Source organism: Erythrolamprus reginae, chromosome 6 (genome assembly GCF_031021105.1).
Source record: "Erythrolamprus reginae isolate rEryReg1 chromosome 6, rEryReg1.hap1, whole genome shotgun sequence".
Lineage (NCBI taxonomy): Eukaryota > Metazoa > Chordata > Lepidosauria > Squamata > Dipsadidae > Erythrolamprus > Erythrolamprus reginae.
The window spans coordinates 41299651-41323629 of NC_091955.1; the positions used below are offsets into that span (position 1 = coordinate 41299651).

The following is a 23979-nucleotide window of genomic DNA, read 5'->3' on the forward strand; positions in this document are numbered from 1 at the left end:
TCCCCCTTCCGGGTACCGGATCAGGTCATTTTGACCACCGACGCCAGCCTTACCGGATGGGGAGCTCACATTGGGGCCCACATGGCTCAGGGTCTGTGGACAGCGGAGGATCTTTCATCGGTCAACATCAACTTTCTGGAATTAAAAGCTGTGTTTCTAGCACTAAAGGCATTTGCTCCCCTGGTCCAACAACAGCACGTGTTAGTGCTCATGGACAATGTGGCGACCAGAGCTCACGTAAACCACCAAGGGGGCACACGGTCGCAGCGTCTCATGGAGGAGACGGAGGCACTATTCCGCTGGGCCGAACAACATCTGCGGTCCCTGGCAGCGGAGCACATTGCGGGAGTATCCAATACGCAGGCGGATTGGCTGAGCCGCTCCACCTTGGATCCATCGGAGTGGAGGCTGGATCCGGTCCTGTTTCAACAGGTGGTGAGGCAGTTTGGACTTCCATTAGTGGACCTGTTCGCCAGTCCCCTGAATGCTCAACTTCCGAGATTCTACACAAGGTTTCCGGCGCCGGGCGCAGAGGAGGTCAACGCTCTCCTAACACCCTGGCCGCCAGGGCTGCTCTATGCGTTCCCACCAACGCCTCTTCTCCCAAGAGTGGTGGAGAAGATCCTGAGGGAAGGAGCGGAGGTATTGCTGGTGGCCCCACACTGGCCTTGCCGTCCGTGGTTCTCCGACCTAGTGGCATTGTCGGTGTCAACCCCTTGGAGGATTCCGGACCAGATGATCTCCCTCAGCCAGGGGAACCTACAACATCCAGATCCACAGTGGCTTTAACTGACCGTTTGGCACTTGAACGGGTCAGGCTACGAGGATTGAAGCTACCGGAGAAGGTCATTGACACCATGCAGGCTGCAAGGTGTCCATCTACATCCCGAATTTATCAGACGACGTGGGCGGCCTTTTGCGGTTTCTGCGACAAACAGCAAATTGACACGGGACAGGCCTCAGTGATTACGGTTCTGGAGTTCCTACAGGCTGGCCTCGATCGTGGCCTAGCCCCGAATACACTAAAATGCCATGTGGCAGCCCTCGCAACTATGATACAAGTCGAGGGAGTCCGTTCCTTGGCTTACCATCCTTGGGTTAAGGATTTTCTACGGGGAGCTACAAACCAACATTCGCCACCGATCCGGAGGTTTCCCTCATGGGACCTTCAATTGGTCCTCAAGGCCTTGACAAAACCACCGTTTGAGCCTTTGAGATCAGTATCGTTACGACTGCTGTCAATCAAAACAGCCTTCTTAGTGGCTATTACGTCGGCACGGAGAGTGTCAGAGTTGGCTGCGTTATCAGTACGCCCTGACCTTTGTATCTTTTACCCAGACCGAGTGGTGCTGAGGTTGGACCCTTCCTTTATACCAAAAGTAAATTCTGAGTTCCACAGGAAGCAGGAGCTCATCCTGCCTGACTTTTGTACCCATGGCAATCACCCATCGGAATTGCGATGGCATAAGATCGATGTACGCCGGGCGGTCAAGATTTACATTCGACGCACAGAGACCTTTCGGAAGACGGAAAGACTGTTTGTGTCGTTTTCGTCAGATAAAAAGGGACTTGGACTTTCATCTGTTTCCATTAGTCGTTGGATCAGGGACTGTATTGCGGATGCATACAGAGCTCGTGAGCAACCGGTTCCATCGGGAGTGATTGCTCATTCGACGAGGAGTGCAGCGACCTCAGCAGCCTGGGCCACCCAGGCGTCCATAGACGACATCTGTAGGGCTGCAACGTGGTCAGCTCCGTCAACTTTCATCCGGCATTATAAGTTGGACTCCTTCGCCTCTGTAGAGGCGGCATTTGGGAGACGTGTGTTACAACGAGTTTGTTTATCTCCAACGTCCCTGACAAGACATTCTCCCTCCCATGGGCAGTAAATCTCTGGTATATCCCATGTTGGACTCTCCTTCCAGATGCAATGGAGAAGAACCGTTGTACCTACCTGAACGGTCTTCTCAGTGCACTGGAAGGAGAGTCCAAACCCACCCGGTTTAGTTGGGGTGCAGGGACGCCGGAGTATGCAGTTAATCAGTTATTAGGTTATCAATAAAAATTGGTTATCCTCTTACTATAGTTCTTCGTTTTTAAAACTGGCTCATGGGAAGAGCAGAGGGGGCGGTGCTCAAATAATATGTAAATTTTTAACTCAGTCTCTACCAATAGAATTGGAGTATTACCCATGTTGGACTCTCCTTCCAGTGCACTGAGAAGACCGTTCAGGTAGGTACAACGGTTCTTTTTCTTCATCATAAATCTCCCATTTAGAGAGCTGGGGTGGCGCAGCAGGTAGAGTGCTGTATTGCAGGCCACTGAAGCTGACTGCTAGATCTGAAGGTCAGCGGTTCAAATCTCATCACCGGCTCAAGGTTGACTCAGCCTTCCATCCTTCCGAGGTGGGTAAAATGAGCACCCGGATTGTGGGGTCAATAGCCTAGCTCTGTTTAAAAGTGCTATTGCTAACATGTTGTAAGCCACCCTGAGTCTCAGGAGAAGGGCGGCATAAAAAATCAAATAAATAAATAAATTTAAGTAGGGTCCACAAGTTCTCAATAGGGTTTAGATCAGACAGATGAGGAAAGGGGCCATGTCATTATTCTTTCATCTTTAAGGCCTTTACTGGCTGAATATGCAGTGGAGCATTTCGATGCATGTGATGGAGCATTATCCTGCATAAAAATCATGTTCTTCTTGAAAGATTTTTTTCTGTACCATTGCTTCATGAATGTGTCTTCTAAAACTTGGCAGTGGGTTTGGGAGTTGATTTTGAGTGTATCTTCAACCCAAAAAGGTCCAACTAGCTCATCTTTAATAATACCAGCCCCATACTGGTATCCCGCCTCCACATTTCTTGCATCTTAGTTGAAGTGGAGTTCTGTGCCTGTTATTGATCCATCCATCTGCTCCGTCAAGAGTCACTCTCATCTCATCAGTCCATAAAACCGTTGAAAAATCTGTCTTAAGATATTTGTATGATTTATGTATCTTGATCAATAGTGCTCAAGTTTCAGCCTTCCTTACCTTGGCCATGTCCCTGAGCACTGACCACCTTGTACTTCTGGTCACTGCAGGTAGGTTGCAGTTCTGGAAAATGAAAGCACTGGAGGTTAATGGGCCCCCGGTAGCTTCATGTTTGATTCTTCTCAAATCTTTGGCAGTTACTATGCATTTTTTTCCTCAACATATTTCTTGCAACCATGTTGACTATTTGCAACAAAACATTTGATGGTTCTGTGATCATGTCCCAATATCTTAGCAATTTCAAGAGTGCTGCATACCTCTGAAAGAATTTTTGATTTTTCAAACTCAGTTAAAATCTCTTTTTTGGCCCATTTTGTCTAAAGAAAAGAAGCTGCCTAATTATGCACACCTTGATATAGGGTGTTGATCTCCTTAGGCCATCCCCTCCCTCATTACATAAATACATCACCTGATATGCTTATATCCACTAGGTATTCAACTTTATACAGCTTGGAAGTGGAAAATATGAATTAAAATGATATGGTTGAAATACTCATTTGCCTAATAATTGTGCACAAAGTATATATTTTATTTCCAATTTATGTTTTATTTTTAATTGAGATTACTTTTAATTTATATGAATTATGTTAATATTTTTTGCACTATTTCAGCACCGATGAAGCTGCCACAGAAAATATTCTAAAAGCAGAGCTAACTATGGCTGCATTGTGTGGAAAATTAAGTCTTGTAACATCTAGAGATGCCTTTATTACTGCTATTTGCAAAGGTTCTTTGCCTCCTCACTATGCCTTGACAGTACTGAATACTACTAGTGCTGCCCTCTCCAATAAATGTAAGGATATTATTTAGTCTTATTTTATGTCACCTAAATGCAAAAATGCTCTGCAATTTGAAAGAATATACTTTTCTTAATATAGACACATGTACTGTACTTATAAGAATATTATGTGGATCTGTAGAACTGTAAGAAGTGGATGATAATATAATATAATATAACATAAAGAGTTATATACGGCCAGATTCTGAAAGCCCACCAGTATTTTCTTCATTGGTTGAATGTTATTAATAGCCCATTGAAATTACAAACTTCCACGTGCCTATAAAGACTTTCATTGCTGTTTTGGATGCACAGCATAATTTTAGATGTAAAGGCTACATTAAAATGTCTCCGTTAGTAACAAACTGATTTTTAAGGATTTTTAAAATTGTATTACTAATTGTTTGTTATAACTATTAGTATTGTGTTTAATAATATATACGTGTGTGTGTGTGTGTATGCCACATGTTTTTGCTGAATTTGAAAATTAAGGGAGACTCTAGGATAGATCTATTTTGGCCTTATTTTGGCCTCATCAGCTAGCCATACCCTCACTGGGACTTGAACTTGCAACCTTTGCCTTGTAAGGCAGAGAATTAATCTCTAGGCTGCAGTATCCAATCCCTTAACCTCTGTATCAGGGAAGGGCTACATGTTTTTTGTGTCGAATCACCCTGGTATATTGAAGGAACATCACAGCTCCTTTTTTTGCCTCTCGGCCCAACCCAGGGCCATTTCCAAGGCAGTTAATTTATTCATAGCCGACAAACTATATTCTGTGTGTGTGTGTGTGTGTGTGTTTTTGAATAAAAACATAATTTATGAAATATATCTAAATATTGTTTTGCTTTCCAGCATATTCTATTCAAGGTCAAAATGTGCAAATGATCAGTCCCTCAAGTGATTCTCATCAGCAAGTTGTAGCAGTAGGGCAACCATTGGCTCTGCAACCACAAGGAACAGTAATGGTAAAATACAGTTTTTTAATTTTTTTTTCTTCATTATTATCTATTTTTTCTTATTTCCCCATTACTATTAAACCATGCCAAACTCAAAAAACCCACATATATTTTCATTAACTGGAAAGCTTCCTAATGTTTGGATAAAGCTGAATGCTAATTATTTATTTTAGTCCTTTTTTGTACAAAATGTAATTGTATCCAGGTGTATGTGAGTAGACAGACAATATGCAGATTGGCAGATTATTTGAACAATGTCAACTTTAGATTGTCCCAATGTTTTTGGTACTTGGCTATTGCAATCTTTTTTTTCCCATTGGCGTGACATAGTTTGTTAAAATATTTTTTTAAAGGGTGGGATTTCTATTATTGCATGATGAAAAGAACAGAGCAGAAAAGTACAAATTAAATCACATAAAAGGCCCATGAGATCCAAGAGAGGGAGCTAATGCTAATTACCATCATACACTGTTCCAAAAAATAAAGGGAACACTCAGATAACCCTAGATCTGAATGAATGAAATATTCTCATTGAATACTTTGTTCTGTACAAAGTTGAATGTGCTGACAACAAAATGAAATTGATTGTCAATCAATCGGTTATTTTCTGATTCATCATTTACAGCAATTGCTTGAATGACATCTCCTTACTGTACTTATGTAAGAAAAAGTAAAATAGTCAAGAAACACCTTTGCAGCTAGAAACAAAATCTTCCTGAGGTTTCTTCTGTCTTCATGACACCATTCTAATTTCAGTTGCATGGCTATTGTAGAATGTAATCTGATTTTGAAATGATTTAAAATTAAATGATGGCTTGTAAATTTAGACTTCCTTTGTGTTCCTCTTTACCATTTTCCTGCAAGCTTTATTTATTTTATATTTCATATTTCTTAACCACCCATCTCCCTCTGAGAGGGCTCAGGGTGGTGATTTCCCTCTTAGTTTTCATTTTTCACCAAATTGCTAACAGGAGCAACCATCCAACAGAAGCAAAATTTGCATCAGCTCTTCTCCCTTCCTTTTCTACCTCTTCTCTGCATGCAAAGAAAGGGGAAGCTACCTACTCACGTGCAGCGCTGCCATCAGGAATTTAGGGGCCCCATACAGCCTAAGTGTCTGCCCCCCCTGCCATTTTAAAACTACTGCCCCCCAAATCCCGTACCATGCCCACCATGGTCACACTGACAGATTTATAGTTTATAGTTCGCGTGGACTACAATAAATCAAATCTGAGAGTCGATGGATTAAAGTAGAGAAACAGCTTTCAAACAAAGTTACTTTTATTAGAAAATAAGAAAATATATCTAATGCCTAATCAGAGGCATCTTTCTATGCGTGCTACATCTTTGAAGACAAAAGAAAGAAGATGGATTCTTCGGAGAAGAAAGGAAATGATACATGTATGACAGGCAGGATTTTACATCATAATGGGTGGAGCTAACTAACATACACTTAACTATTTAATTACTGAATGTCTCTGGGGCTGACAATACACAGCGTGACACCCCTTCTTTGGCAGTCATCAGGGACATTGGTTCACATAAGGCACATTTTCTTGGATAGGTATTCGTGTTGGTCAGCTGGCAATGGTTTATTCAGCAAGTCAGCAATTTGTTCAGTAATAGGCACATATTGTAATTTCACGAATCCTTGTTTTACGCATTCTCTTGCATTTTTATATCTTATGTCGATGTGCCGTGAACGAGCTCCAACATATTCAGTTTCAGCTATGAACATGACTGAAACATTATCCTCCATAATAACAATTGGTTTCATGGGATTTCCCCAAATACTATCAACGAGAGCAAAAAAAGAGGTTAATGCATTACAACAATCAGAAACACACGCATATTCAGCTTCAGTGGAAGACCAAGAAATAAACTTCTGTTTTCTAACTTTCCGATAAATTGGAGAACCATTCAAAAACATTATATAACCAGAAGTACTTTTTCGTGTTTCTATATCACCTGCACAGTCAGCATCTGCATAACAAATCAATTCAGGGGACTTATCGTGTTTCGGCTCTAGGAACAACTTCATGTCTTTTGTATACTTCATGTATCTCAGTAGTCTCTTTATGCATGTCCAATGGAACGTAGTTGCTTTGCCAACATATCTTGACAAAAGATTCATACTCAGTGAAATGTCGGGTCTTGTCCAACTGCTAATGTATAACAGCGACCCGATAACTGACCGATAAAGCGTTTGGTCTTCAAATTGAGGATACTCTTGTTGAGTCAACCTGTAAAAATCAGTTTGCATAGGAGAACGACATGGATGTGCATCAGACATGTTACAATTATGCAAAAGTTGGTCAACCTTCCTTTCTTGTAGACGCAAAACCCCTTCTCAGTTTTTTCAATTTGAACTCCTAGATAATCATGAATATGTCCTAAGCTTTTCAAAGTAAAATGTCTTTCTAAACCTTTTGCAACAATTTCACTCATACGTTTGTTAGGACCAATGTAAACAATATCATCAACATAAACAAGAATAATTTCATAAACATTACCTTGCCCTTTTGTAAACATGCATTCATGAGAGTCGGACTTAATAAAGCCCATTGAATTTAGTTTCTCTATGAGACATCGGTGCCACATGAGAGCAGACTGTTTCAAACCATAGAGGCTTTTCTTTCTTTTTTTTCAATATTTTTTTATTAATTTTCTTAAAATAACACACAGACTTACAAACATTCAACATAAAATGTGGGGATGTATCTTCCCCGCTTCTCTCAAAAGTATAAATGCAGATACAGAAAAAGGAATACATAGTTAAATGCATAGTTCAATACTACTCATACAAAATATCTAATAAGGAAAAAGTGATACAGTAATACCTCATGATACGAACTTAATTGGTGCAAGGAGGAGGTTCGTAAGACGAAAGGTTCGTAAGATGAAACATTGTTTCTCATAGGAAACAATGTAAAGTCTATTAATCCGTGCAACAAACCCCCCCCCCCGCAAAAAAACGCTGCCGCCCGGCTGTCACTTTTAAAACGGGGGGGCAGTAGCTGCCATGGCCGCCGGCTTCCCCGCCGCCCGCCCGCCCAGGATGCTGACCTGCTGCCTCGCGGGGAAGCTGGGCAAGAGCGATCTTCTGCCGGCCATGGGCGAACGGCGGGGAGTCGCCCATGGCCGGCAGAAGATCGCTCTTGCCCGGCTTCCTCGCGAGGCTCCCCCCCTCCTTGCCTGCCGCCCGCCCGTCCAGAATGCTGACCTGATGCCTCGCGGGGAAGCCGGGCAAGAGCGATCTTCTGCCGGCCATGGGCGAGCGATGGGGAGTCGCCCATGGCCGGCAGAAGATCGCTCTTGCCCGGCTTCCCCGCGAGGCTTCCCCCCCCCACCGCCGCCGCCTGCTGGCTGCAAGCGCTCTGCCAGGCGGCCAAGAAGCATTCAGGGCGAAGTGACGTGGAGGAATGGGGAGCTGAAACCGGGCGGTTTCAGCTTTCCATCCCTTCACGTCACTTCGCCGCTAAATCGTGTGGCAGCAAACATGCTTTGGGGTTTTGGCTGGGGGGGAGGGAGTTAGGAAGGTCCTACTTCTCCCCCCAGCCAAAACCCCAAAGCCTGTTTACTGCCACACGATTTAGCCAGGACAGGAGCGAAGTTTGGGTTTGGCGTTTGGCTTCGGGAGATGGCTGGGAAGACGCGCGGCTCTTTTAAAAGGTCACAGCCGGGCTGGGGGGGCTTCCCAGCAACCCCCCCCAGCCCGGCTGTGACCTTTTAAAACGGCCGCGCGGCTTCCCAGCCATCTCCCGAAGCCAAACGCCAAACCCAAACTTCCGTGTTTGGCGGCTGCTGGAAAGCCCCCCAGCCCGGCTGTCACCTTTTAAAACAGCCGCGCGGCTTTCCAGCAGCCTTCAAACGCATTGTTCTACGGACCCCGCCCGCTCAGCCCGGCTGCTGGATTCAAAGTGCTGGGGTGGGGGGCTGTCGGGACAAGGAGCGAGGGGGCTGTGAAGGGGCGCGCGCGGCAGAGCTCCGGCGGAGGAGCCGCGCACAAAGGCCAAGGCGAGGCTGAGCAGAAGGCGAAGCCAACCAGCGAGGCGGTGGGCTGGGAGCCGCAGGCGAAAGGAGCTCGGGCATTGTTCTCCGGACCCCGCCCGCAGCCTGGAGAGGGAAAGGGCCGCCGCGGGGCTGAGCGGGCGGGGTCCGGAGAACAATGCCTGGCGCCGCGCTCCGATGCCCGAGCTCCTTTCACCTGCGGCTCCCAGCCTACCGCCTCGCTGGTTGGCTTCTCCTCCTGCTCAGCCTCGCCTCGGCCTTTGTGCGCGGCTTGTCCCGACAGCCCCCCCACCCCAGCACTTTGAATCCAGCAGCTTCTGCTGGATACGGGCGGTGGGTGGGACGAGCGGCGCGGAAGCCAGGGGCTTGGCAGCTCGCCCCGCCCATCGCCCGTATCCAGCAGAAGCGGCGGGATTCAAAGTGCTGGGGTGGGGGGTGTCCCGACAGCCCCCCCCCAGCACTTTGAATCCAGCAGCTTCTGCTGGATACGGGCGGTGGGTGGGACGAGCGACGCGGAAGCCAGGGGCTTGGCAGCTCGCCCCGCCCACCGCCCGTATCCAGCAGAAGCGGCGGGATTCAAAGTGCTGGGGTGGGGGGTGTCCCGACAGCCCCCCCACCCCAGCACTTTGAATCCAGCAGCTTCTGCTGGATACGGGCGGTGGGTGGGACGAGCGACGCGGAAGCCAGGGGCTTGGCAGCTCGCCCCGCCCACCGCCCGTATCCAGCAGAAGCAGCGGGATTCAAAGTGCTGGGGTGGGGGGTGTCCCAGACCTGCTGCCTTTTCTCGCGCCCGCCACCAGCCCAATCCTGCGCCTCCTGCTTCCCCCCCCCAGCCAAAAATATAAAGGGGTCTCCGGCGGCAGACCGTCTTTGTGTTTTTCACTGGGAGGGGGGAGCAGGAGAACCTTCCTGACTCCCTCCCCCAGCGCTGGACCTCCTGCCCTCCCTCCCAGCCAAAAACCCAAAGCGGCCTCCCGAACGTTTTCCATCTTACGAACCTGCCGCCGCCACCGAGAAGCCCCGCCGCCCGGCTGTCACCTTTAAAACAGCCGGGGGGGCTTCCCAGCAGCTTCCCGAAGCCGAACACGAAACCCGAACTTCCGGCTTCGGCTTCCGGGAAGCCCCCCGGCTGTTTTAAAAGGTGACAGGTGGGCTGCGGGGCTTCCCAGCAGCCTCCCGAACACCGAAGCCGGAAGTTCAGGTTTGGCGTTCGTAAGACGAAAAAAGTTCGTAAGAAGAGGCAAAAATTTTCTGAATCCCGGGTTCGTATCTCGGGTTGTTCGTAAGACGAGGGGTTCGTATCTTGAGGTACCACTGTATTATAAAAAAGAAAGATAGTTATAACTAATATACTGTAAAACCAAACAATCTTATCAACTCTATGTATATAAACTAATTCTAATATTATTCTTAATAAAAGAAAAAGAAAGATTTAAACCAAAACATCTATACTTATTATTAATCTTCTGTTGTTGTTTTTTTCTTATCTATCCATACATAAACATTGTTCCATGTTTCATAAAATTTCGTTTCTTCTTGATCATTTAAGCGTCTTGTCATCATATCCATCTCCGCGCAATCTAATATTTTTGTGATAACTTCCTCTTTGGGGATATTTTCCCCTTTCCAATTTTGCGCGTAAATAATCCTTGCCGCTGTAAAAATATGTATGATTAAGTACAAAATTTCTTTTTTGTAATTTTGGTTAGTAATTCCTAGTAAACAGAACTCCGGGGTAATTTCTATGTTTTGCTTTGTAATCTCTTTTGTCATTTTCTCTATCATTCTCCAGTACATTTTAGCTTTATTACATGTCCACCATTGGTGGTAGTAGGATCCTATTTCTTTCTTACATTTCCAACACAAAGGTGATGTCTTGGGAAACATTTTTACTATTCTACTTGGTGGGAGATGCCATCTATAGAACATTTTAATTTGATTCTCTTTTAAAGAAACTGATTTTGTCATCTTCCAATTGTGCATCCAAACTTTCTCCCATGTGTCTAAATCTATTTCTTTGCCTATATTTCTACACCACAGTATCATACTATCTTTTAATGTTAAATCAATATTCTTGTGAGCAATCAAGTATTTGTATATTTTCCCAATTACCCTGTTTTGATTTTTAGTAATTAAATCACTTAATAGATTTTTATTTTTATTAAATATATAAAGTATACTGTCTTTCTGGTATCTAGATCTAATCTGTGCATAGTGCCACCAATCGATTTGTATCCCTTCGTCTTGTAATTTAATTCTAGTTTTTAATTTCATTTGATCATCTAACAAATCTTTATATCTTATTATTCTTGTATCCTTAATAGAATTTGGATGTATTATTGCGTCTAATGGGGCAACCCAGTCCGGAATTGTTAAGAAGTGGTTTTTCCTTATGTCTTTCCATACATCAAATAAGTATTTTCTTAGTGTATGTCTTTTAAAATAAGAATGATTTTTGTCTTTATCATACCATACAAAGGCATGCCAGCCAAGCATAAGATCATGTCCTTCTAATTTTAATGTTCTCGTATCCTCTAAGGTTATCCAATTTTTAATCCATGTTAAGGCGGCTGCAGGTACCAGACATCCCCTTCTCGATCCTGGAACCCGGGTGCACCTTTCATGTAGGTCTCTTCATTTAGATTAGCATTCAGATAGGCGGTTTCAACATCAAACTGGAAAACTTCTAAATTCAAGGCAATAGCTGTGGTTAGGGCAATTTTGACACTTTCATTTTTAACTGTGGGTGAAAATGTATCTATGTAGTCTTTAGGATACACCTGTGAGTACCCCTGTGCTACTAGTCTTGCTTTGTATATTTTCTCATCATTTGGTTTTTGTTTAACTTTGTACACCCATCGTATGCCAATAATCTTCTTGTTCGTTGGAGGCTCAACTTGTTGAAACACATTAAGTTTCTTTAAACTGTCCAGTTCATTTTCCATAGCCTCATACCATTTCTCTTGCTCAGATTCAGGCAAATGTCTTATTTGAAAAAAGTTCTCAGGAGGAAGTGTAACATTGTTACATAAGAAAGGAAAAGGTTTGTGTAATACTTGCTGTTGGTATCTCTTTGGAGGAGTTCCTTTCGTGGTTCTCTGCGAACGTCTTGGAACCGTGGTCCATCCTTCATCTTGATCATCTCCGTCTCCAATTGCATCGCTAGGAACATCATCTGCGACTGTTGAAGACTGAGTCATCTGGAACATCTGGAACAGCTACCTGAGGGTCAGGTTGCGCTGCACCTTGAACATCATCTTTAGGAAAATAAACTGAAGTATCATTACTGTGTATTCTGGACCAATTTGTGTCTTCCTCAAATTTAGCTGAATTAGAAACAACAGCTCTGTGATAAGTGTCAGCAAATTTGCAGTACTTAGAACTTTCATCAAAACCTATAAATCTCAGTCTCTCTGACACTGGACCTCCTTTTCTTCTTTGAACTAGTGGAATGTTAACCATGGCATATGAGCCAAAAATGTGGAGGTTTTGAATATCAGGCTTCTTTGCATGAAGCAAGTAGTAAGGAGTCTGTTGTATAACATTGCTCCATGTACGGTTAACAATGTAATTAGCATACCTGAGTGCTTCGCCCCAATATAGATTGTCCATGTCAGCATCCTCTAGAAGGCAACGAAACATAGTCTGTAGGACCCCCTGGCGACGTTCAACAATCCCATTAAGCTGTGGGGGGACAGGTGCTGATGCTTGATGACGGTTTCCATTTCTTTTCATCCATCACGATCACAATACAAATACAGAATATAAATTCTTCTGATCCGGATATCATATTGCGTAAGTACTTCTGCAGCAAAGTCTTTAAAGATCTGAAAAACCTCAGATTTTTGTTTCATTAGAAACACAAAACCATATCTAGAATAACTATCAACAATAGTCAAGAAATACTTACAGTTACCTTTAGTAGGCCGAAATGGACCGACAATGTCGGTGTGGACCAAATCAAAAATGCGTGTAGACAAACGTGTGGCATGTTTGGCAATAGGAGCTGCTTTGGACTTGTAGCTGTTGCAAATCTTACAGTCTAAATGAACCTTGCAATCACTATCAACTTTAAAACTATTTACATATTCAGGCATCTTGGCTAAAACTGGATAAGATGTGTGGCCCAAACGACGGTGCCATCTATGAACACACATCAACCTTTGCAGGAGGATTTGGCTTTAAGTAGTAAACACCCCTAATAGGGACACCGGTAGAAAGAACTTTGCCATCCTTAACGATGCAAGCTTCTGTTAGTTTATGAGTCACTTCAGACCCTAAGTCTTCATTCAGACGGTACACACTAAGTATGTTGCTTGTAGCACTTGGAACATATAAAACACATGAGATGAATTTATCCAATTCTTTTATGTAGACAGTTCCTTCTCCTTCGACTTTGCACAAGTGGTCGGATACAGCATGCACTTCTTTGATGTCAGTCTTATGAAAATCTGTGAAAAGTTCTTTCTGGTAGACGATGTGAATGGCTGCTCCGCTATCTAATGTCCATAAATGTCGGATGTCGTACTGTGGACTCTTTTCTGGAACACTGTTCAGGAGGAAAGAATTGACATAAGGATGTGTCTCATCTTTCGAACCTCGTTGCGCTGATCTGGAGTTGCTGGAGCCTCGGCTCCTGGAGCCTCTTGGACGTGTTCCTCTGGGTGGAGTAGGATATGAAGGAGATTGAGAATCGCCAGATTGAGAGCTTTGCGGATCATTGGATTGAGAACATTGAAAATCATCTCTCTTAGGCTGATTCTGGTGTGAATATCTCGAAGTGTAGCCCTTTTGTTGATAGCTTCTACCCAATGTAGGTTTGTATGCAGATGACGTAGCTCTGAGTCTAGTGTGCATGAACCCTTCTTCTTCAGTTAACTGTTTACAGAGTCTCGGGGTAGTTCATTGGGCTAACGGCATGCTTTTGTATTTAAAGACAGCTTCTTTCCATTCATAATTGAGGGAATTTATTATAGCAGCATTGACTTGCATTGGATCTATGTTATAGCCTCTCTCTGTTAAGTCCTTTTGCATTGCTAGCATCGTAGATAAATGTGGAGCAATTTTCTCTCTAGGCTTTAATTTTGCAGAAAAAAGTTCAGAGAACAACAGGTATGTTCCCTCTTCTGAAACTGGTCTATACAATTCATCTAAGGACTCTAAAAATTCATATGCAGTAATATCATGTGGGAATATGACTGACAAATCGGAGTCCAAAGATATAAGAATAAGTAGAGTAGCACGAATATTTGATTCCCTTTCTTCCTCAGTCCATTGTCTAATTGGAGGATCAAAAGCCATATGATCCACTTGTTGAGCAATTAAAATCAATCTTGGTCACACTGACAGATTTAGGAGATAAATTATAGCCCGTGTGGACTACAATAAATCAAATCTGAGAGTCGATGGATTAAAGTAGAGAAACAGCTTTCAAACAAAATTACTTTTATTAGAAAATAAGAAAATATATCTAATGCCTAATCAGAGGCATCTTTCTATGCGTGCTACATCTTTGAAGACAAAAGAAAGATGGATTCTTCGGAGAAGAAAGGAATGATACATGTATGACAGGCAGGATTTTACATCATAATGGGTGGAGCTAACTAACATACACAGTGTTAACTATTTAATTACTGAATGTCTCTGAATATCTCTGGGGCTGGCAATACACAGTGTGACACACACACCCTGGGCAAGCCCTCCCCCAGCCCTCTGAGGTGAAACACAGCCCTGATGTGGCCCTCAATGAAATTGAGTTTTGACACCCCTGGCCTAGAGGCTAAATCCTATGAACAAGGGCTAAGAGAACGAGTATGTTTAGCTCAACAAATAGAAAACTGAGGGGGAATATAATAGTAGTTTCCCAGTCCTTAAAGGGCTGCCACAGAGCAGATGGCATCTATTTATTCTCCATGCCACCTGAAGGTAATACAAGAAGCAATGGGCGGAAACTCACCAAGAAGAAATGCAATCTGGAAATAAGGAAAAACCTGGGACTGGGTGGCATATATATATATATATATATATATATATATATATATATATATATATGTATATGTATATGTATATGTATATGTATATATGTGTGTGTGTGTGTGTGTGTGTGTATATATATATATATATATATATATATATATATATATATATATATAAAAATCCCTTCTTTTTTATTAAAAGAAATTAATAATTAAAAAAAACCAAAATCCATTACTATTAAAACTAAAACAACCAGCAAAACTATTAATAAAAACAGGTGAGGGCTGGGTTTTTTCTGTGTTATTATTTAAGTGCTTTTACCATATGCTTTAAATCGAGTCACTTCTCTCTCTGTTTCTCTGTCTTTCCTGTCATTTTCTGCCTCAATCATTTTCTCATTTCTCTTTTTTCTCCCCTTTTTTCTATCATTTCTCTCTCTCTCTTCCTTCCACTCCTCTCTCTCTCTTCCTCTCTCTCACTCTCTTCCCTCCTCTCTCATCTCTCTCTCTCTTTCTTTCTTTCTTTCTTTCTTTCTCTCTCTTTCTCTATCTCTCTCTCTTTTTCTCACTTTCCCTCTCTTGTTTTCTTTCTCTCTCTCTTGCTTTCTCTCTCTCACTCTTTCTCTCTTGTTTTCTTTCACTCACTCTTTCTCTCTCGTTCTCTCTCTCTTGCTATTTCTTTCTCTTCCTCCCTCTTTCTCTCTCTCTTTCTCACTTTCTCTTTATCTTGCTCTGTCGCTCTCACTCTCTCTCATTCTCCGGAGGCTGGCGAAAGTGATTTTCAATGTCGGGCGTGCGGGGGGGGGGCATTTTGGGATGCGCTGGCACGAGCGTGCACAACCTACAGGGAACGGTGCTGGGCACAATGACTGCTGTGGGTGCCAGGGGGCCGGCACACGCTGGCGGGCCAAAACCGCCCCCCCATTTTTCAATTTGGCCGGACCCCTGACGCCAGCAGCAGTAATACTGGCCTATCGGTGGCCCTGCTCACGTGCATACTCAGGTATCCTGCTAGCCACCATTTTGGATGCGTCATAGGGAGCCAATGTGCAGATCTTGGTGTTCCATTGTCACAGTGGGACTGACTGATTTGGCTCATTCCTGCCTTGATAAAACAAGATAAGTTATTCTTATCTATCTCATGTTTGGTGAGCAGTCTTGTATGTAATTGAAATGAAATTCATAGTATTTTACATTCTTTTTCATGAAAAAAATGTTTCTCGTTATACTTTTAAGAATTCTTTAAGGATAAATCACTGCCCTTTTACTTTTTCTTGCCTTTAGGAGGTATCTTATCTTGGCAGAGGGATTCTTTTTAAAAGTTTTACTGTAGCTTTCCAGTAGTCAGTAACTAGGTTACTATGTCTGCTCCATTTATATCAGTTGCTACCTATTAGCTGCTCCAGATATGGAATTCCTTTTACTTTTATCTTTCTATTATATTATCTTTAACCAGTTAAGATATGCAATATTGTACATTATTATTCTATCTTGTTTGCTTTTGCTTTGTTACTATAATGCATGAACTACATCTTTTCATATTTCATTTAATATCAGTTCAATTACAATTGTGAATTTATGGTCTGAATATCTGATCTAGTGAGATTCTCAATTATGATTGAATTATTTCTCAATAATTCTCAGATTATTTATTTTTCACGTAATAAATTGAAAAAGGGTTTGATTATTCATTTCTTAATCTTTGTTATTTTAAAGAAAACATAAGGGATGATATTAATGAGCTTGAATGAACAGTGTACAATGAGTTTTGTTTCTAGTTATTGTTGCCACTTGTTAGTTATAAATATAAATTAGTTCTGTCCTGGAATGAATCTGATGATGTATGTATGTATGTATGTATGTATGTATGTATGTATGTATGTATATATATCACATTTTTTGCTGAAACTTTAAAATTAAGGGAGACTAGGATGGCACCATTTCGGCCTTGTTCTGGCCTCATCAGCTAGCCACACCCTTACTGGGAACAAGGCCGAAATGGTGCCATCCTAGTCTCCCTTAATTTTAAAATTTCAGCAAAAAGTATGTGATACATATAGAATATAGTTGTCGGCTATGAATAAATTAACTGCCTTGAAATGGCCCTGGGTTGGGCCTAAAGGCAAAAAGGAGCTGTGACGTTCCTTCAATATACCAGGGTGATTCGACATAAATAACACACACACACACACACATATATATATACCCCGTGATTTTTGGAGTATAAGACACACCTTAATTTGGGGGGAGGAAAACAAGGGGGGGAAATTTGCCTCTGCTTCACAGCAATTTGCTTCACAGCAAACACTATAGATTTTATACATTGTTTGCTGTGTATTTCTGTGCATGTGTGCCTGACTCATAGAAATAGCCAACGATTGGAGAAATGTACATTATGGCAGTTTTCTTAAATGTAGCCACACTAACACCACCCAATTATTTAAATAGATTTACTCCAAACATGATTAAGTCGAGTTTAACTCAGCTGCCTTATCTTAATACTAAACAGGCACAATTACTTTTCGGATTATACTTGTACAGATGATTTTAAAATTGATGTGGCTTTCTTGAAATATACATTATTCTCTGCTGTTTAAAAGAAGATACCATAGTACTGGGCCTCTTCAGATCAGGCATTTATTTTAAAAAGCTTCTTCATTTTGTTAAGAATCAGTCTTTAATAAAGCAGTCTTTGTTAATAAAGTAGTCTTTTTAAAAAAGTCTAATAATTTGAACATTCTAAAGACATTCACTTATCTCCTTGCATCTAATTTCAGAAGTCTGATTAGCACAAGAAAATAAAATTCTGCCTCTGCCTCCCAACAATTTGCCTCCTTGCAGTTTTAGTTTCACTTTCATTTTAGCATGTGGGCCTACCTGCAGCCTCAATCAGCTGCTGGTTTGGAGGCTGATAATCAGTTACTTGTGCTAATTGGGCTCCATACTGTTTGTTGCAAGGAGGTAAATTGCTGGGAAGCATATGTCAAAGGGGGTGGTGGCTGGGTGGGGGCTGCATTCGGTATATAAGATGCACCCAAGTTTTTACTTTCTTTTGTGTGTAAAAAGGTGTGTCTTATATTCAAAAAATACGGTATATGGTTCTGTCTATGTTTCAAATGCTAATTGCAGGAGAAGACTACAGATAGTCCTCGCTTTATGACTGTTCATTTAGCAACCACTCAGAATGATAACAGTGCTAAAAGAAAAATTTGTGACTATGTCCAAAGCTATTGCAGTGATCCCATGGTCACATGTGAGTCTGGGTTCTTAGTAACTCGTTCTTACTTACAGTATTTTTCAGAGTATAAGACGCAGTGGAATATAAAACGCACCTAGATTTTAGAGGTGCAAAACAAGGAAAAAAGTATTCTGAACCAAATGGTGCAGTAATATATTATTTAATAAAATACCAGTATAGCTGAATACTTTTTACAAACATGTATACTATTTATAACCATGGACAATTTTTACAAACTTCAAACTTGACAGCTTTAGTCCGATCTCACCCTGGGAAAGAGAGACTGGAGTCCAGATCACTTTAATACTAGAGAGGTTGGTGAAAGAAACATTGTTGAATTCAGGTTTCTTTCAGTGTGATAACTGGAAAGTGGTGGTGAAGTTTCTGTGCATACACGTTGTGTCTCTCTTTTCATTCTGCTTTGGGCAGGCAGAGATGTGGGCAGGGCGGGGCTAGGCTAATCAGTGATAGAAATTAATAGGGAAACACTGGAAATTTGCATTAGCTACAGTATAAGGAGGCTGCTCAGAAGCATTGAGCAATTTTGCATAATGATATAAACCTTCTGTCTTCTTTCTTTCCCTTGTCTTCTTTCTCTCTCCTTCTCTCTCTCTCTCTCTCTTACACACACACACACACACACCCCAACACTCACAGCAGAGTCTGGCACTCGGACCGTGCAGGGAGAGCACAGGGAGAGCACAGGGAGAGCAGCTTCTCCTGTCCTTCCCAGAAAGCGTCTCTGCTGATCAGCTGCTCAGGGGCATGTGGGCAAGGAGCATTCCCCAAAAGCCTTTTGTTGCAGCTGAGTGTTTGCCCTTTGAGGGTGCCTGCTTTCCTTCTCCACCTTGGGGGTGCTCCTCCCTCACTGCTCCTCGTGTTGCTGTCCTCAAAGACTGATTAGAGCACACTAACCTCCACCCCAGGCGCTGGAAATTAAGCCTTGTGTTTTCTCCGGTGAAGCTGCCTTTTCCATCGCTGACTTAGCTATCGCCCCCTTCGTTCTTCCTTTCTGATTGGTGGTTGGATCAATTGACTGGAATACCCCCAATCAGCTGTCTGTTGCCACCAATTGCGGTTATTACTGCTGTCCCGCCAACTCTCTTCCCCCTCCCCAGGTGCAGCATTCGGTGTATAGGACGCATCAGTTTTTGACCCTCTTTTGGAGGGTAAAAGGGTGCGTCTTATATACCGAAAAATACGGTAAGTGATTTGCCAATGCAAATGTGATTGTCATTTGAAATCTTCCCTTGTAGCTTCTTCAGAGAACCAAAAGGGAAGTCATTAAAGAAGGTTACAAGTTGCTGCCGCCTGCTGACAGCACTTCCTCTGGTTTTTGGAGTCTGACTGAAAAATATCCATTGGGACCCATTCTCAAAGAGAGTGGAAGAGTTACCAGCCAAATTGATTTTGCCCTGTGCAGGATCAAGCAGCCCAGTCACTCTCAGAGATGATAGCTGAAAAAGTCTGTCTCAAAAGCCAAGTGGAACAGACTTTAAATACCATTGTATCAAAAGAAGAGTGTTTATTTTGAGTTCTCTTTTTTCTCCCTCAGTTTTATTTATAGCAGCATGTACTAATATTTGTTCGTAAAGTAAAATATTTGAATATTTAAAAGGTTTCCCTCTACCATAGTGATTTAAGGATTATGTTATGATAATTACCAAGATGGCGCCGACAAAGGCTGCCTCGGTGAAATGTTCTCAAACATTTTCTTCATTTTCTACTATTTCCTGCAATTCTCAACGGATTTCCTACTCAAGAGACCATCTGCTAAGAATTAAGGAACATTTCTTTAAGGAGCAGCTATCTGCAACTTCACCCCCACCTGTCTTTACAAACACGGAGGAGATTTTAACACAGGAGGGAGCCATTCCCCAGCAACCATGAATGTCAAGCTGCCAGTCAGAATTCAGACAAATAAAACTCAGAGTCCTTTTATAAAGGTTCAAAAGTGAATTCATCAAAATCAGAACTTGAAGCATTGAAAGAAAAGAAAAGTCTGAGGAAAAATGGCGCGTTACACACATATCCAAACCTCTTTTTTCACCCCCTGTTGGGCATTCGCCTAATCTCCATTGTCCAGATTCATCAGGTGGCACCTGTTACTCCTCCCGTACTCTTCAGGAATTTTCCATCTAACGATCTCCTCCTGGCACCTGGGAAATTGAAACTTAACTCTCCTCCTGCACACTTCTCAACCCCCCCCCCCTCCCATGATCTCTACGCTTCCCCGTCTCTATGACAACCAAGCGAAAGAATGCAGCAGCATAGCGAAGGTTGACATTCGGCCCCGCTGGAACAGGGACTTCAATCCTAGAAAACAAAAATAGACAATACCAATATATACAGTTCAACATTAGGGCTTATCAGGGTATTTCATTCTAAAACAGTCAATTTCCGTCTGGGCATTCATGTGTTTCTCGTCAACCCATTCAGCGTGAGATGCAGGAAAATGTTTCCAAGCTACCAGATATTGAGTTTTCTCCCTGTGTTTTCTGGAGTCCAGCACTTCTTTAACCTCAAAATGTTGCTCACCCTCAATGAGTAATGGGGCAGGGGGATCTGGTTGCGGCGCCCGCAAGTGACTCATCCGTTCCGGTTTAAGTAAGCTTACATGGAACACCGGGTAGATCTTCCTTAGTTCTTTTGGCAATTCTAATTTCATTGCCACCGAATTTACCACCTGTACAATTGGGAAAGGACCCACATGCTTAGCTCCTAGTTTCTTGGACTTTTGCGGGGTCCTTAGGAACTTAGTGGAGAGATAAACCCTATCCCCCACCTTGTAATCCACCGCAGCTATCCTTTTCTTATCAGCCTGGGACATGCATATTTTGAGCCTTATCCAGCACCTTCCGTGCTATGGGCCAAGCTGCCTTGAGTTGCATTACCCAATGTTTTAATGATGGGTGATGAGGCTCATCTTGGGGTAATTAAGGGATTGGCACAAAATCTTGTCCACTCACCAATTTAAATGGAGTGAACCCCGTACTACTATGTAGTGAATTGTTATAGGCCACCTCTGCGAATGGCAAAAGATCACTCCAGTTAACTTGCTGATAATTCAAGTAACACCTAAGGTACTGTTCTAGTACAGAGTTAATCCTCTCACACCCACCATTAGTCTGAGGGTGATGGCTCGAACTAAGCCCCTGTTTTGCACCCAACAACCCTAAAAACTCTTTCCAGAAGTTGGAGGTAAATTGTACCCCACGGTCCGGTATGATCCTCTCAGGAACTCTGTGCAAATGATATACATGTTGTATAAACATTTTCGCTAGTGACCTGGAAGTGGGGATTTTAGAGCATACCACAAAATGAACCTGTTTGGAAAAAAGGTCAGTAACAACCGAAATCGCAGTATTCCCCCCACTTTCAGGTAAGTCCACAATAAAATCCATCGAAATTTCCTTCCACGGTACCCCAGACCTCGCCACTGATTGTAACAGTCCTTGGGGATGACCTGGGGGCCGCTTGGCTGCCGCACACACTGGGCAGCTCGCCACATAAATCTCGATGTCCTTTTTTATGGAAGGCCATTAGAACTGCCTTCTCAGCAAATGCCATGTTTTCAGGAAAGCGAAATGACCAGCCACTTTGGAATCGTGTCCCCTCTCCAGTACCAATGACCTCAAGGCTAGGGGAACATATAAGCAGGACCCTAGCCAAGCTAGGCTGCTTCTCTTGGTGCAGTCTTCTTGATGAGACAGAAACCAGTCGTCGGTTTCTAGTGCTTTCTGAAGATCTGCCACCAGACTGTCAGGAAGCTCCGTCTTCTTTGAACTCTGCTGTCTGGTAAATGCCAGGCATGCCGTTTGTGAGGGCTGAAACACCGGTTGGATTAGTTTAAGCCTCCCGCTATTATATTGTGGCATTCTAGACAGCACATCTGCCATAAAATTGTTTCCCCTGGTATATAGCGCTGTGAGAAATTGAACCGACTAAAATGCTGTGCCCACCTAGCTTGTTTTGGGGACAATTTCCAGGGGGTTTTCAAAGCTTCCAGGTTTTGTGATCGGTCTACACCTCAGAAGGTTGCTTTGCCCCTTCTAAAAAGTGCCTCCAGGAGAGTAAGGCCCAACGTACCGCAAACACTTCCTTTTCCCATACAGCCCATCTCCGTTTGGTTTCAGTTAACTTTCTAGACATGTATGCGCAGGGGCGTAACTGCTGTTCCTCATCCTTTTGTACTAACACCATTCCCATGGCCACATCACTTGCATCCACTTGCACCACAAACGGCCGCTCTAAATCAGGGTGTTTGAGAATTGGCTCACTCGCAAACAGTCTTTTCAGCTTTTCAAAAGCTGCTTGACACTCCATGGACCACGATAATGGACTGTTGGGCTTGGGCTTACCCTCTCCCTTGGTTTTCAGCAGGCTGGTGATCGGCAGTGCTATCTGGCAAAAAGCTGGAATAAATTGATGGTAGAAGTTAGCGAACCCTAGAAAGCTTTGCAACTGCTTCCTGGTTTGTGGAGCTTCCCACTCCAGAACCGCCAGCACTTTCTCCGGATCCATTTCCACCCCTTGGTGTGAAATGCGATAATCTAAGTAGTCAATTTTGCTCTGGTGAAATTCGCACTTTGTCAAATTAGCATATAGTTCAGCTGCTTTAAGTTTCTTTAGGACCTCCCTGACCAGAGCCACGTGCTCCTCTAGTGTCTCTGAGTATATTAAAATGTCATCCAAGTAGATCAAACAACCTTTAAACAAATGCTCATGCAGTACCTCATTGATTAGTTGCATGAAAATTCCTGGCGCCCCCTGTAGGCTAAAGGGGAGCACCCTGAATTGAAAACATCCCAGTAGAGTGTTGAAAGCGGATTTCCACTCATCTCCTTCCTTTATGCGCACCCGATAGTACGCCTCACGTAGGTCCAATTTCGTGAAAAACTTCCCCTTCGCCAAGTAGGTCAGCATGTCCTTCATTAATGGCAGGGGGTACATATTATGCATGCAAATTGTATTTAGGGCCCAAAAATCCACGACCAACCTCAGAGAGCCATCTTTCTTTTCTCTGAACATAATAGGGGCCACCATTTGAGGCCTCGTTGGTTGTATAAACCCCTCGCCAAATTCTTGTCAATAAACCTGCGTAGCTCACCCAATTCCCCAGGGGTTAAAGAGTACATCCTGGGTTTTGGTAGTTTTGCCCTGGGCGCAAGGTCAATGCTGCAGTCCGTGACCCTATGGAGTGGCAATATGTCAGCTTCCCTTTTGCTGAAAACTGCTTTTGGATCCCAATACTCCTTGGGGATTTTCTCCTCTCCAGTAATTTTCTCCACCAGGGGAGGGGCTTTCCTTCCAGGTTCTGCTAGCACAAATCCCAATTCCTCCTTCCCTTCATAGAAGATGGTGACAGCCCCGGTGCGCCAGTTAATTTCAGGATTCCATTTTGGTAACCAGGGCGGTCCCAGTATAACTGCATTATCAGGCAAGGGTCCCACAATAAATTGTATAGTCTCTTGGTGGGATCCCATCGTCATAATAAGAGTCCCTGTCTCATGGGTAGCCGGTTTTCCCCTGCCATCGATCCATCCAAATGGGTAAAAGAAATGGGGTCCCTCAGGCCTCTTAATTTGAGGCCCAAGCTCACCACCACCTCAAGAGCACTGTTCCCTGTAAGCTGCGTGCGTGTGCGCACGAGTGCCCCAAAATACCCCCCGCGCACCCTTTTACACAGGCGCACGCTCCCCATCCCCCTGCCAGCCCGTGGGAGGGGCGGGGAAGTGCCGGCAGTAGGAGGAAAGGAAGCCGCGGCCGCCCCTGCCTCCCCACGGTGCCTCTGGCCCCCTCGCACCCCTGGCTTCTCGGCCCTGCCCCCCGCTCACCTGATCCGCCCCCTCTCCTCCGCCGCCTCCTGCCTTGGGGCACGACTTCTCTCTCTTTGTCTCTCCCCCTCTTGCGGCGGTGGCGGCTGCTGCTTCTCCTCGGGATGAAAGCGTTCCCAGCCAGGGGGCTGTGAGAGAGGGCTTTCTCCGT

At 43.6% G+C, this 23979-nt stretch overlaps 1 protein-coding gene across 6 annotated transcripts in view; it reads left to right on the plus strand.

Moving 5' to 3' along the window:
* The window catches only part of MON2 (MON2 homolog, regulator of endosome-to-Golgi trafficking), a 331402-nt gene that overhangs the window by 129260 nt on the left and 178163 nt on the right, over nt 1-23979 (plus strand). For all 6 annotated transcript variants that reach the window (XM_070755596.1, XM_070755593.1, XM_070755594.1 and 3 more), the window contains 2 exons: nt 3642-3823; nt 4664-4776. In XM_070755596.1, the coding sequence (XP_070611697.1) occupies nt 3642-3823; nt 4664-4776 (295 nt within the window). The remainder of the gene's footprint in view (nt 1-3641; nt 3824-4663; nt 4777-23979) is intronic.